At 40.3% G+C, this 15,898-nt stretch overlaps 1 protein-coding gene across 1 annotated transcript; it reads left to right on the forward strand.

Moving 5' to 3' along the window:
* The first annotated feature begins 443 nt into the window (after positions 1-443).
* On the forward strand, positions 444-12,055 carry LOC122563103 (pepsin A-like). The gene is made up of 9 exons (XM_043716533.1): positions 444-539; positions 1,493-1,655; positions 3,013-3,130; positions 3,890-4,008; positions 5,923-6,122; positions 8,274-8,393; positions 10,073-10,217; positions 10,451-10,549; positions 11,690-12,055. The coding sequence occupies exons 1-9, from the start codon at positions 484-486 to the stop codon at positions 11,846-11,848; spliced, it is 1,179 nt and encodes a 392-aa protein (XP_043572468.1). The 5' UTR covers positions 444-483; the 3' UTR covers positions 11,849-12,055.
* Positions 12,056-15,898: the final 3,843 nt, after the last annotated feature.

Genomic DNA, 15,898 nt, shown 5'->3' on the forward strand with positions numbered 1-15,898 from the left:
TTTGGGCCAAATGGCTATTCCTTTGGTGCCTGTCAAAACAGTCAACTGACCATTTGTAAATAACCTCAATGTCATCCAGATATTAATGAATTGCTTATCAGCCTCTGAGGCCATATGCTCAAATGGAAACACCCCAAGTAATATCCCAAATCGTATTCCAAGGGTTTGTAAACAGAGTTTTGATTTCTTTATCACTTGTAACTGCATTAATAATTATCACTGGCATTTAATAATGAGATAAATTGTTATTTTGAAGTTTGGTGTTATTTTAATCCGAAGCCATATCTGTTTTTCCAACAAGGTCATCATGTTTGATATCGACCAATTATGGAAAAGTTCATAATGGCCTGATCTATTATCCAATTCTACAGACAATGGAAAGGATTGACTGCAGCACTATAAAAGCAGCAACAATTAGAATCCATTCGCAGGCCCACCTGACATTTTCCTTTCAGTGTCATTCGTCTACAACAAGGGACAAAGATGAAGTGGCTGCTCATTGCACTTGCTTGTATTCAGCTCTCTGAGTGCGTGATCAGGTAAGACCCGGTGATCGGAGTCTTGTTTTCGATGATAGGGTATGTTTTGATTGTGTTTCCTCACAACTGAAAGGCACAATATCACCAAAATGTGTTTATTTTACCCTGAATGATTTAGTTCTGACTCTTTCTTCTTCCATTAGGAACATTGAAACAGGAGAAGGTCAGCCATTTCTGCCTGTTAATGAGATAGAGTCCGACATATGTCCCTTAATGCCTTTAAAAAATAAAAGATAATCAATCTCAAATTTAAAATGTTCAGTTTATACGTAGCATCAATTATTATATCTGAATACGTCCCAAACTTCCATTATTCTTTGAGCGCAGAAGTGTTTCCTAATTTCTTTCCTGAAAGGCTTTAATCTTATTTTTAGACTAGTCCCCAATCCTAGATTCCCCAAAGAAATTGCTTCTGGCTATCTGTTCCTTAATATATTAAAAATTTCAATCAAATCACTCCTTAATCTTCTTAATTCCAAGGAATGCAGCCTTGCAGGGAGCCATCATGGTGGCTCGGTGATTAGCACTGCTACCTCAGAGCACCAGGAACCTGGGTTCAATTCCAGCCTTTGGTAACTATCTGCGTGAGTTTCTACTGGGTGTCCTAGTTTCCTCCCACAGTACAAAGGTGGGTGGATTGGCCATACCAAATTGCCCATAGTGTAGGTTAGGTGGATTAGCCATAGGCAATATGGGCAGTGAATCTGGGTAGGACATTCCTCAGAGAGTCTTTTGTGGGGCCGAATGGCCTGTTGCCACACTGTAGGGATTCTATGAAAATATAAAATCTTTGTCTTCTCTTGTATGCTACTTCTGTTTACCAGTTAGTACACAGTGCACAAAATTACATACTTTATGTGGATGATGTTGAAACATGTAGAGAGATTATTTCACTTAATTTTGAAATACTTATTTCCCAGAAATTTGATCTACTTTCACTCCTCTTCTTGCAGAGTAAAACTATTTAAGGGTAAATCTGTCCGTGATATCTTGGAAGAACGTGGTTTACTTGAGGACTTTTTAAAGGAAAACACCTACAATCTGTATTCAAAGTACGTGGGACCATTCCAGACGGACGCATTAGCTGCGAAAGAACCACTAATAAACTACCTGGATGTAAGTAATCCACCATAGTTTTAAAGAAAAGCAGCAAACAGGGTCGAATGGAGACAGTAACACATTCCATTTGATTTAATTACATTCGACCCTTTATTAACCATACTATATGTATCTGAAATCCAAATAATGGAATCAGTCATATTGCAATGAATATATTTTAGGACAGCAGTATGTGCTGCATTGTCAGAGATGTTGCCTTTTTGATGAGGGTTAACTCAAGCTCTGTCTGCCCTCACAGGTCATAGAGTCATAGAGTCATAGAGATGTACAGCACGGAAACAGACCCTTCTGTCCAACCCGTCCATGCTGACCAGATATCCCAACCCAATCTAGTTACACCTGCCAGCACCCAGCCCATATCCCTCCAAACCCTTCCTCTTCATATACCCAGCCAAATGCCTCTTAAATGTTGCAATTGTACCAGCCTCCACCACTTCCTCTGGCAGCTCATTCCATTCACGTACCACCCTCTGTGTGAAAATATTGCTCCTTAGGGCTCTTTTATATCTTTTCCCTCTCACCCTAAACCTATGGCCTCTAGTTATGGACTCCCCGACCCCAGGGAAAAGACTTGTCTATTTACCCTATCTATGCCCCTCATAATTTTGTAAACCTCTATAAGGCCACCCCCTCAGTCTCCGATGCTCCAGGAAATTTAAAAAAATTCCAAAGAACTTTTCAAAGCAAAACAAGATACTTCTCCATAACATTTTTGCCAATGCTTCTGCACCCTGAATCAACATTACTAAGTAAAAATTACCTGATTGTTATCTCATTGCAGTTTGCTTGGAGCATGCTATTAGATAATTGGCTGTCAGGTGATTCCAAAATTCAATAAAGCAGTTTATTAGTTGTTAAATACTTCAGGATGTCCCAGGGTAGTAGAAGTTACTATATAAATGCACAATCTTTCTATTTTCTCATTACCAAAATCTCAGAAAAGGTATTTCATTCCATGAAGAAGTTTTAAAAAGATAACTTATTTAGTTTCAAGGTTCCAAATGAGGTTTACAACAGCCACTCAGCATTCCTATACTTATCATCACAAATACTTATTTGCTCCCATTTCTCAGGTCGCAGGTTACATTAACCTGCTTTGAGATATAGTATCTTAGTTAAGTATTTGGAAAACTTCTAATTAAACTTCAATGGCAGTAAAATCTAGTGTGTTGCAACAGGGCTGCTAGGCTTGTTCCAGTTATGCTTAGATTCAGTTCAAGCCCTAAGTTAAACTTCTAGGAAACCAAACACAGCTGCATAAACATACCTGATTCGTAAAATACATCCACCCTAATCACTGGCTAAGAACCAGGTGTATCTCCAATTTTACATCTTTCTTTTAATTTCCTGACAGCTGTCATACTTTGGAACGATCAGCATTGGGACTCCACCTCAGAGCTTCATCGTTATCTTCGATACTGGCTCTTCAAACCTTTGGGTTCCCTCAGGTTACTGTACCAGTGCAGCATGCAGTAAGTAAATATGGACAAACAGTATCAATTCTCACAAAGATATACAGAAGTTTGAGGTGACAGTTATTCTTCTTAACTTAATATGGTTGATTCTCATGTTATAATCTAATTGTTCAGCTCTAAACTCATACTTAGTGCTGTCACAAAATGCTGTATAAGTGAAATGACTGGCTTTCCTTAGCATATTTGAAAGAAGCTTGGTGCTGAGCTGATTCTGAATCCAACTCGGCATGTTACACATTAAGTCCATGCTAGTCAGTAATCTAAAGCAGAAAGTCCAATATCTTTTATTTCCCAGGTGTATTGTATCCATCACTTATTGGATATGTCATCAATATCTCTATCAAACAGGGAGATAGTCGTAGAACGTAAGTAAATTCCATAGACTCCCAAGGTTTTATTTCCCATTAATCGAACTGGACAACACAAAGAGTTATCGCTATATGGGAACTGCTTCCAGAAAAGGAAGCCTGGAGCTGACATACCTGTCGGTTCACTTTAAATATTGAAGCAGAGAGTGAAAATGTGTTCTTACAACAGCCCAGTAGTTTTATAGTCATTATTATCAAATCCACTTTTTAATAAGAGAGTCATAGAGTGGTAGAGTTATACAGCATGGAAACAGACCCTTAAATTTCTAAACTGCTGTGGTGGGATTTGATCACTGATGTTAACACCAGACCAGACCAATTTGTTGCTCATTGAAGTGAACAGTCTAATCCAATGAAAATAATTGTCTAAAATGTGCTCTGCTGGCAGATGATCATCGCAAGTTTAATCCACAAGCCTCCTCAACATTCCAGCTTTCAAACAAGTATGTTTCCATTCGATATGGTACAGGGAGCATGACTGGCGTATTGGGATATGATACAGTCAGAGTAAGTCACATGAGTTGATCTTCTCTGTCTGATGGATTCGGGTTCTAAAGTGAAGGGCAGTGCTACAGATTGTGGCTGGCCAAGGCACTATGCAATTCAAGAACAACTGTCTCTCCTTTACCTTCCATTATCCTTGAGATAAAGGCTAGCATTCCATTCACTTTTATCATTCTTTGATGTATCTTCCTTCTGGCCACAGAGGATGATCCCACATTGTAGTCTTCATTTTCCTTTGCAATATTGTGCAGCCATCTACACGACTCACTGTTCCTCCTACCATCATGTCAGCTGCACTTGACACAATCATCTAGGTTACAAATAACTCTGCTGAAATGCTGAAGCTCCAGTTCAGAACTCTAGCAACACTGCTTGTCACATTCCACCAGTCTGCATCTCGCCATCACCCACAGGCTCTTACTTCTACCTCCCAATTTCTAACCAAAGCCAAAAGCCCACCTTCAAAGTGCATTCCCACATTTGCTAATATTCATCTTATGAAGCCTTTTCCAATGCCCTCTGGCTGTCCAGATATATGGCATCCATAGGCACTCCTTATCTAAATTTGCAAAGTCTTATCAGATCAAAAGGCTGCTGTCTCATTATAGAGAGAGTGGGTCACTGCCCCTCAGGCAAGGGGTATAGTTGAGAAGGAAAACACGTCATGGTAACTTCAGCCAGTGCAGGACTTGTCCCCATTACACAGCATCACAAACCAGCCATCCAGCCAACTGTGCTAACCAACATCAATCCTTACCTACCTTATTACCGACCACTTCAAAAGTATCAACTATCTTTAATAAAGTCATGACGGCTCTGTCTGATCAGTTCAACGTGCTGGGTTACTGTTGTGAGAAACTCAAGTGGTAATTAAATACACCTCAAAAGGAGCTCATAGTCTATAAAACATCAGGTATGTCTGACCAATCTGCAAAAAACCAACACAAATTTAAGTTTCTTCTTTTTTTCTTTCATTTACAAATATTGAAGAATCCACTTTTTTTGTAAGAAATCCATAAGAGCTTTCCAGAGAAGAGTGGGGCACCAGATGAGGATTGAGTATTTCAGTACAAGCTCCAAGGACAGGAGAATCCGTGTCCAAAAGATCAGGAGTTCTAGGCACTATCTTTCAATTTCCAATTTCCTATTTTGTGGGAAAATTGCCAAATGCTGATTTCATTCCTTCCTCCTCCCCTGGAGAAAAAGGTGGTGTTCTGGAAAAATGTTTTAAAAGGCAATTCATTTCTTCAGTAGCTTTGAAACCACTGAGTCCCATTTGGAGGCCTCATTGCTTCAGCTCACTGGGTCCATATACGTATCCATCAATAAACCAGGCCCTGCCTGAGGTCAAAAACAGAAGTTGCTGGAAAAGCTCAGCAGGTCTGACAGCATTTGTGGAGAGCAATTAATGTCAACATTTCTGGTAGAGTGACCCCTCCTCATGCCCAAGGAATTCAACCAGGAACTTCTTGAGAATTCAATCTATATCCCAGTCTTCACAGTCCGGAAGACAGTCACCTATCAAAAGGCAAATGCACATCCTATAATTTACAAGGGCAATTAAGGACAACAGAGACCACAGAATTGGCAGAAACCCTGTTTGTGTTCATTTTTACCAGCCTCATGTTACCTGATAGATGCATAGTTACTTGAAAGATAAGTAAATGAATTACCTACACAGCAACCTCAGGGCTGACTTGGTACTTACTTTTGAAGAGTAAAGGAATTACGGGTTATGGTGAGCAAGCAGATAGGTGGAGCTGTGTCCATGAAAAGATCAGCCATGATCTTATTGAATGGCGGAGCAGGCTTGATGGGCCAGATGGCCTACTCTTGCTCCTAGTTCTTATCTTCTTATGTTGACTTCCTTACCGTGTGACCTATTGTAGATATTTAAACTGATTTTGCTTTGGTCAGGTATCGAGCATTGGTATCACCCACCAGGAGTTTGGTTTGAGTACAAGTGAGCCAGGAACTTTCCTTTACTATGCTAAGTTTGATGGAATTCTGGGATTAGCATATCCAAATATTGCTGCATCGGCTGCCACCACTGTCTTCGATAACATGATGTCTGAACATCTAGTGACGCAGCCACTGTTCGCTTTTTACCTGACCAGGTGAGTTTTTCTTCCCAACACTTGTAACTTGCAAGTCAACCTTATCATATTGCCGAATGGTATCTGTACAAAATGTGCCTTCTCTTTGAGCTCAATGCCATTTGATATTTTTTTGGCATAATAGAGCAAGTATTGGGAAATTAAGCACAATAAAGACAGGAGGTCAACACTCAAATCCCCACCCCATGTACGGTGGAGCAATGTTTCTTCCAGCTCCCCCAGCTCATCTGTCAAGGATGTTTGGCCCTGACCACTCAATGCATTTAAAGAATGATGGAGGACAGGATGAAGGAAACCAGCCAATGTCTCCATATTCTTTTTGAGGTACTGAAAACCATAGCAAACCAGCATGTGATAGCAGGGGGAATCACAGAGTCACAGGAATGTTATCACGCAGGAGGAGGCCATTCAGCCTATCATGCCTGTACCACTTTTATTACCTCGTGCCAATCTCCTGCCTTTTCCCCATATCTTTGCACACAGGGAAGAAGGAAGAAGTTACTAATAACTCTATTGCGATGGCGTGGGCTATCAATGAACACTTCTACCTCTCTTTGGGTGCTATACTTTTCTTTTGGGAGGTTACATAGTTCACAGAAAGCTTCTCTTCTAAAATAATATTTTATGTATCTGGGGTGCCGTTGCCTCCTTTAGGAATCGTCTTCTGTTCTCTCCCAGTTTCCTTTTGGGAACCCTTTCGGGAGCTCACCCTTCTACCTTAGGTAATGGCCATCCCTTAGAGGAAAATGCAACCCTATAGACATTGCTGCTTGACACTTTATGCCATTTCTTGAGGTTCTCAGTGTAAATGTACAGAATCAACGCAGCACAGAAAGAGATCTGTCAGCCCATTCGTGTTTGTGCAATTCTTTGGAAGAAGTATCTCCTGAGTCTCACCGCCCAGCCCCCTCTCCATTATCCTAGAATTGTTTTTCTCCCATTATCAGGTACATTGTTGAGTCTATTTCCATCTCTTGTCCCAGCAGTGCATTCCAGAACACAGCAACAAAGGAAATAAATCTAACTAGATCATGATCACAAGACAAATGAAAAGGAGCTTGAAATCACAGGAGCAAAAAGAACTCTAAGCAGTGACACCCAGAAAAGATTTGAGAAAAATGAGAATGATCTCATTGAAACATATTGGATTCTGAAGGTGCTTGATAGGGTAAATGCTGAGAGGATGTTTCCCCTCACTGGAAAGTCAAGGACCAGAGGGCATAGTCTCAGAATAAAGAATAATACTAGAAAGGTAGAGGTGACCACTGGTAGTACATGCCATCGCAACAGAGGTTTTAGGAGCTCCCTCCTTCTTCCCTGTGTGCAGAGATATGGGGAAAAGACAGGAGATTGGCACGAGGTAATAATACAGCTGTTGGCATGATCAAAATTTAAGACTAAGATGAGGAGGAATTTCTTCTCTTGGCGGGTTGTGAGTCTTTGGAACTCCTTGCTTTAGAAAGCTATAGGGACAGAGTCCTTGTGTATATAAAAGGCTGAGATAGGTAGATTTTTGATCAGTCGGGGAATCAAGGGTTATGGGGAAAATCCAGGAAAGAGCAGTGTCAGATCAGACATGATCCTATTGAGTGGCGGACTGGCTCCTCCTGTCCCTGTTTCTTCTGGCCTTAAGAACTTAAGACAGTCACATATGATGTAAGAATTGGTTTAGCTCAGTTGGGCTGGCTTGTAGGGCAGTGTGCTATTAATAGCATGGGTTCAATTCCCATCACTGGTTTGAGGTTACCATGAAAGACTCTCCTTCTCAACCTCTTCCCTTGCCTGAGGTCTGGTGGGCCTCAGGTTAAATTGCCACTAATCACTTCTCTCCAATAAGAGAGAGCAGCCCCTCTGGTTTGGTAAGACTACACAACAACATACATGATGCACCATGTCAGCAGATCTCCTAACAGGAGTAGATGTAAGCAGCACCAGATCACAATCCACATGTGAATTTATATGCTTCTGTTGTAGGATTTCACACAGCTCTGTCATTTTCATTCTCTCTAAGATTTACAGCAATTATACCAGCATGTTAGTAATGACTTTTAACTACATATTTGACAAAGAGGCCAATATGATGTGATCTTGAAAAGACTAGGTGATGGTAAGCACTTCCAGATTAATTTTTTTTAAACTCATGGCTTACAGGCAGGATGGTCAGTCTGGAAGTGAAGTTGTATTTGGTGGAGTTGATCCAAACCATTACACAGGTGAAATTAACTGGGTTCCTGTAACTCAGGAAGGATACTGGCAAATCCTGGTGGACAGGTAAGTGAATGTCCAAAATGTCACATGTTATAAAACTGAATTCAACTACAAAGATATATATTGATTATAAGCAAATTAAACAGTTCCCTGGTAATTGAACATTACAGCAGTGGAAAAGAAAATATGTAAGGGACTAGTGGGGAAATATATAATTCAGAGTTATAGTGACATTCAGAGCAAGGACAGTTCATGTGGCCTGCTATTTCTATTAAATTTTGCTATTGCAAACATCCATGCCATGCTTCCTGATCATCTTTGACATCATGAATATATCCATATCTCTAAAACTCTGACCAATTCCCCAATATATATGATCCAGTTCCTTATAAAGACGACATGCTCCATAAATCTTGGATCTGTTTAAACACAAATTAGCAATTGCACTTGTAACACACATTTAACTTGCTCTAAGACACTGTAAGAATTAAGCAGTTAATGAAACAAGGACTTGGGGAGTGATGAGAGGGAAGTAACCCAAGGTGTAGTTAAGGATTTGAGTTTCGAGGAGACTCCTGAATGTGAAGCAAGTCTTAGCAGGCATCAATGGAAAACATAGACTGTGTATGGATGAGAAACTAAGATGAGAGTGTCTGCCATTAAATAGTGCTGGGGAAGGGTTAGATAGTGTAGGGAAGGCCATGCATTTGGAATAAACATGAGGAGGAAGGCTTTGAAGCCAATCTGAATGATGACAGAAAGTCAAATCCTAAAGAGAGAATCAACATTAATCTGGTTGAACCTGACAAAACCCCTTAAGTGAAAAATATTGAGCATTTGAAAAAAGTACTAAAAATAGAGCAGCAGTATCCACATATTCAAAAGTACAATCTAAGTTATATATTTGTGTTATGTTATATATTTGTGCTATAATGTATATTTACTAACAAAACAATGGCAAAATTAGAATTGCCACAGTGTGAAACCAGGCTACTGGGCCCATTGAGTCCACACCCCCTCCCAAAGGGGCCCATCCGGACACACCCCTTACCCTGCCTTTTCCATGGTGAATCGACCTAACCTACATATTTCTGGACACCATGGGCAATTTAGTAAGGCCAATCCGCAAATTCTGGACATCTTTGGACTGTTGGAGGAAACCAGAGCACCCAGAGGAAACCCACACAGGCACGGGCAGAACATGCAAACTCCACACAGTCAGTCACCCAAACGTGGAGTCAAATCCAGGTCCTTGGTGCTGAGAGGTAGCAGTGCTAACCACTGAGCCACCGTGCCACCCTTTGAATTCGGAAACTATATACCTTGATACATGATACACACATATATCTTCTTTGGCAGTACCTGAGGGTCATGGATGATTTATTTCCACTCTGTGGGGTGGGGGGATGGCAGAGGAGGGAGGGATGGAGAAGGACGACTCGACGGTAGCTGAATAGTCCCATCCTGGAACCTCAGGCTCTGCCCTATGTGGGACAGGCGGTGTTTGAGAAGGCAGGTGGGTGGGCACAGTATGGATTCTGTGCACTCTTTCCACTGTTTGCCCTTGAATTCCATGTGCTCTACTCAATCACGCTCTGAGTGGTTAGCACCTACATGGATGCCTCTTCTCCAGTTTGCGCATTTGCAAACAAGTATAGCAGATATATGATATGTAATGTGAAGAGTTGTGATTTATCTTTCTAAAACAGACATGTAACTAGCAATTCCCTTTGCCTTCTTAGTGTGAAAATCAATGGCCAGATCGTGGCTTGTCACGGAGGCTGCCAGGCTATCGTCGATACTGGAACCTCTCTGATTGTCGGCCCCAGCTCACCCATCCAGACAATTCAGAACATGATTGGTGCACGTTTAGAATCTTATTCCATGGTAACCTGCATTGTACTTTATTCTAGAAAATGAATTATTTCCTCTTAATGGACACAGGTTCCTTAAGAGATTCAGATGCACTTGTATTTTACATTGTTGCCAAAATAAATGAAAATCTCAGATAACTGATCATTCCATTTGAACATAAATGAGATTGGCTTCCCAATCATATTGATGATTAGCTTCCCAGTCAGATGATACCACTGTTAACCTTGTGTTTCTCTGTCCTGCAGTATGTTGTGGACTGTAGAATGTTGCCCAGTATGCCTTATGTGACATTCACCATCAACGGAATTGACTACCCTCTTTCTCCATCTGCTTATGTGCTCCAGGTATGCTTCAACACTTAGACGATCCGAATGAGCGTACCATTATCTGAAGGTTGCTGGGTTGTGGATGTTCTCAGTCTAGTGGCTGCACTCCAAATTTTACAGTGACCCTTAACATCAGCCAAACCAGCTGCCAGCTCTCAGGAACTGTGTGGTTTGAATCTCAGTGCATCTCAAATGCTTAATCCGTCCATAAACGAAGTTATTGACCTCCCGTATGAATGAAAGCTAGAAGAAATTACAATTTTGTGGAACTTTGTTTATTTCTTGCTTTCAACTAACATTTGTTGAAGCACAAGAGTTAGTTCAGGCACAAGACTGGGAGGTTTGTGTAAAGGAAGAGGCTAGATAAGCTAGAACTCTTCTCCCTGGAGCATTGGAGTCTGAGAAGTGACCTTATAGAGATTTATAAAATCAAGAGGGGCATGGATATGGTGAATAGCCATAATCATTTTCCCAGGATAAAGGAGTCCAAAACTAAAGGCATATGTTTAAGGTGAGAGGGGAGAGATTTAAAGGGACCTGCAAGCCAACTTTTTTTATGCTGACAGTAGTGTGTGTATGGAACAAGCTGCCAGAGGAAGTGGTAGAGACAGGTACAGTTACAGCATTTAACAGACATTTGCACAGGTAATTGGATATGAAAGGTTTAGAGGGATATGGGCCAAACACAGGCATGGGTAAGTTGAGCCCAAAGGTTTGTTTCTGTGCTGTATGACTTTATAACTCTAAATCTGCAAGTAACAGTCTGAATCTATAACTGCAGTTCAGTGGGCACTTGCTGCCCTGAGGTATCCCTCAAGTCTTTCTCAAAGTGTAATCAGGACTGAAAATGTGGATGAAATTATTCAACAACGTGAGTTACCACAGTTAAGGTCAATTCTTAACTACTCACTTCCCCAGCTAACACTCCACCCACCATGGGAAAACTGAGCTGGAAAGGCCTGGTAATAAACACAGAGCAGGATAAAGTCAGGGAGAACCTTGAGCAGAGAAGCAATCCAACAATGAGTGATAGTCTTTGGAGTGTGCAGATCAAATACCTTTGTATGTAATACAACACAATAGTGAAACAAGTCCTTTCTTAGAAGCAAACTAGTACAGGACAATGTATTGATTTGCTCTTTATTACTTCCCTTGCAGAGAAATATCAATGGTGCAGAAAGTTGTATGAGTGGATTTAGCAGCATGGCTCTCCCTGTCTCTGAACAGCTCTGGATTCTTGGGGATGTCTTCATTGGAGTCTACTATTCCATTTTTGACCGCGGAAACAACCGAGTGGGCCTAGCCAGGGCCGTCTAATGTCTTCCTTCATGACGTTGTTTAATTTGCTTTCCCTAACTCTCCCCAAATCACATTTACAAATTTTTCTGACATTACTCACAATTCCCAACTGTAACAGCCAACATATTGGTGGCAGGAATAATTCAAAATATTATCACTAATCATTTCCACCGTTATTTTAACTAAGTAATCAGGCTGCCTGTTTAATGCTGAATTTAGAGCCATACTTTATGGATTTTTGGAAAGTATTGATGACGAATTCAAAACAATAAATGTTAAAGTGTTGCAAAGATTTAATAGCTTTGATCTCTTACTTTCTGAGCACTAGAGATGATGGAGATACGCTGCAACTTGTGTTCATACCAGACAAAGGTAGTAAAAGGTAAAGTTTCCATAGTCTCATCAGACCATACAGCCCCTCTCTTATTAGAGAGTGAGAAAGACAATTAGAGGTGGTTTCATCTGAGGGTCACCATACCTCAGGTGAAATGAAAGGTTGAGAAGGAGAATTGCTCATGGTAACCTCAGCTGGTGTGGGAATTGAACCCACACTGTTGGCATCACACTGCATTGGAAACCAACTGTCCAGTCGATTGAGTTAACTGATACCCTCACAATGATAATATCAGTGAGACTGATCCGAAATACCCCTTCCCAGATATTGAACAGCATCCCACAGTATATGTGATCGGCCAAGTTAAATTTCCATGTAATTATGTGTTTAGATTAATAATAACTTTTCCACAGCACATGTTCAATAGTTGATACAGAGTTTGGACAGGGTTCAATCCTTAAGTTTCCTTTCATTTTTGAGATGATCAGTAAAAGCCTTTCAACTTTGATTCCTAAATCCTGAAAAGGGGTCATGAAACAATGCAGCACTCAAATTCCTTACAGAAACAGCAAAAACTACAGCTCGTGAAAATCTGATTATAAAATCAGAAAACACTGATAATGCTCAGTAGGTCAGACAGCATCTTGGGTAAAAGGAGAGTAAGGTTAACTTATCAAGCTTTTAACTGTTTATCCAAAGGGTCATTTGACAGATAAGGTAATGACATTGGTAAAGTTCTTGTGGATCACACAATCCACTCTTTCAATTTTAATTTGCTCATCTAGAATAAACTTACATTTACCCTAATGATGGATCAAATTAGCTATTCAATAATTCAAGTCGTTTTGCCTCCATCACTCTTGATCACTCCAGATGTGAAGAAAAATTTACAGATAACATCCTAAATTTAAATAGTGTAAGTTGGAGCCTACGTCAATTCTCCTATTTCTCCAATTTAATATAAGGAATTGCAGATAAAGTTTCTCCACATTGTTTACAAAAGCTTTCAGCACAAGAGTGGGCCACTTAGTCTGTGGTGCTTCTTCTGCCATTCACTGGAATCTTGTATGATCTGGTTATAGCCTGATTTCCTGATCAAGGATCTATCTATCTCAACCTTGAATATATACAAGGACTCTGCCCCCATAGCTCCTGACGGCAAGGACTTCCAAAGACTCATAACCCTTTGAGAGTAGAAAGTCTCCTCACCTCAGTCTTAAATTGGCATCTCTTTATTCTACACTCTTTCTTTTGCTTCTAAGCATGATGGGGAAATATCCTCTCAGCTAAATTGGGGTAAATGGAAATGCCCCCATTAATTGGCAGGCAATAAACCGACCACTTTGTCATCTGCAGAGAAGACAGGTGAACATGCCAGTGGCAAACTGAGATCCTTAAGTAGTGGTTAGTTGACTACTTATGGACTTTAATTACTGCTGCGCCAAGGTGTTCCCAATAGACATTTTCCCTGGCACTTGATGTCTGACATAGCAAGAAGGAAAAATAATTCTGTGTGTTGGCCCTGGAGAGATACACACCTCCATCCTACCACCTTCAGGGAGGTGAAAATTGTACCTTTGGTTTTAAGTAGGATACCAATCATTTTTAAATTGTATCCTGATATTCTAGACTCCCCCACCAGCTGAAACATCTTTTCACATCGGTCAAATCCCATCAAGATCTTTTACATTTCAATTGATTACCTCTTATTCTTCTAAACTTCAATAGGCATAAGCCCAACCTGCACAGCTTTTCATGCTAAGAAAATCCCTTCATACCAAGAATCAGTTGAATGAACCTTTCCTAATTGTTTCTAATGCAACTATACACTTTCTTAAGAAAGGAGACCACAACTATACAACGTATTCCAGATGCACTCTAAATCAATGAACAACTGTAGCAAAACTTAACTCCTTTTATATTTGATTTCCCTTGAAGTATATGCTAAGGTGCTATTTGCATTCCCAACCAGCATACTAACATTTTATGGTTCATGTACCAGTACACCCAATCCCTCTGGATTACAGAGTTCTGCAATTCCTCAGCACTCTATTTTTCCCTATTCTTTCGACTAAAGTGGATGAGTTTACATCTTCTCATCATACTCCATCTGCCAAATGTTTGCTCGAACACTTAAGTTACCTAAATCCTTGTACACCCTCAGGACAACTTACTTTCTTACTTATATTTGTATCATTAACAAACATTTGGTCCCTTTAAGCTTTAATTGTCCAGGGCCTAAATGGAGGGAGGGACTGGGAGTAATATTCGGTGGTGACTGACTCTCCATCCCCACCAAAGTGAAAGCTCGCCAGGTGAAAGACCAATCCATCTTAGTCATTGATATTGTTACGGACTGGGCCAGGCCACTCAAAACATTCTTAAGCAGGCAGCCCTGGACCTAACTTTGCAATTTGTTTTGGTAAGTGTACAGTGAAACTTGCCTGGAGTAAGGTTGATTACTAGATTTTAAAACAGACAAAAAATGTATTCACAAAACTACACATTGAAACATAAAGAATAGAATAAAGAACCCCTACAGAACTCAAACTATCCAGCTAACCTTAATTATGCTGTTCCAATACATGCAACAGTCCCAATAAGCAAACTCACTTTAGAAACCAGTATAAATGGAACACATGCTTATTGGTTGAAGTTGAAGGGCAGAAAAGAGAGAGAATTTCCACACAGCTCCCTGTTGAACTTTCCAGTTCAAGGCTGAACTAAAATTACAAAGCTCAGCTAGCTATAAGAGCTGACCACTCCCCTCTCTTTATGCAGGTCACTTCTAAAACATGACCACTTTGGCCTGAAGTCTTATCTGTTTACATATAAACAAAAGGCCTCTCAAAACCTTTTTCATCTCTGTACCAAACAAGACTGTTTGGAGTCCGGCCTGGTTTATTGCCCCTCTGAAAAAAAAATCAAGGACAGAGTCTCCTTGAACTAAGGAACAGGTTTTAAAAAAAAGGACTAGCTTTGTGACAATATCGATTGTAAGAGTTGATGACGTGGCACTGATTCTTGTGTTACTCTATAAGTGACAACTCTCTAGCCCATGGAAATGACCCATTTATCCCTACTCACTGTTTTATGTTAGCTACTCCATCTATGCAAAAACATTACCCCGATATCGTGGACACATATTTTGATGTGCGACCTCATCAATTGCTTTCTGGAAATCTAAATACACGATCTCTACAGGTTCTCCTTTTTACCCAGCTTGAAACTTTCTTAAAAAGCTCTAATAAATTTGCTAAATGTGATTTCCCTTTCACAAAACTTTGATATTGAAATTGTCTCAAATACATTCCATTAACTCATTACCAGAACTGACATATTCCATAATATTCATTCAATTGTTAAAACTCTCACTGATTTTCCATTAGTACATTTTTATTATTTTATCATTTTTGGGTTGGGGCTGTAAACTGGGAGTTGTGAGCTGAAGATGACTTATGGACTTTATGAAACAGCTTGTTATAAAATGAAAGGCTAGGCCCAGAGGTTAATTACAGGCCAATTCTTGATTAAAAGTGTTCCTATAGACACAGTGACCCAGGAAGAGCATTGTGCTGAAACAGATATTACAAGTTCAATACCTGGGAATTGGTTCTGGCAGGTCTGCGATGTTCAAGCAGACGGCAGATATTGAATGGCAATTAAGGAGTCAGGAAAAGACGGTCAGTCTCTCAGGGTGGAACCAGAGTTGCATTTGTTTCTTTTCTGGAAGA

Source organism: Chiloscyllium plagiosum, chromosome 26 (assembly GCF_004010195.1).
Source record: "Chiloscyllium plagiosum isolate BGI_BamShark_2017 chromosome 26, ASM401019v2, whole genome shotgun sequence".
Classification (NCBI taxonomy): domain Eukaryota; kingdom Metazoa; phylum Chordata; class Chondrichthyes; order Orectolobiformes; family Hemiscylliidae; genus Chiloscyllium; species Chiloscyllium plagiosum.

Excerpts from the sequence above, each read along its gene's own strand:
- LOC122563103 (XM_043716533.1), top strand. The coding sequence starts at position 484 with ATGAAGTGGCTGCTCATTGCACTTGCTTGTATTCAGCTCTCTGAGTGC. Across the intron at positions 8,394-10,072 it reads TGGCAAATCCTGGTGGACAG|TGTGAAAATCAATGGCCAGA; the intron begins GTAAGTGAATGT and ends TTGCCTTCTTAG. Across the intron at positions 10,550-11,689 it reads CATCTGCTTATGTGCTCCAG|AGAAATATCAATGGTGCAGA; the intron begins GTATGCTTCAAC and ends CTTCCCTTGCAG.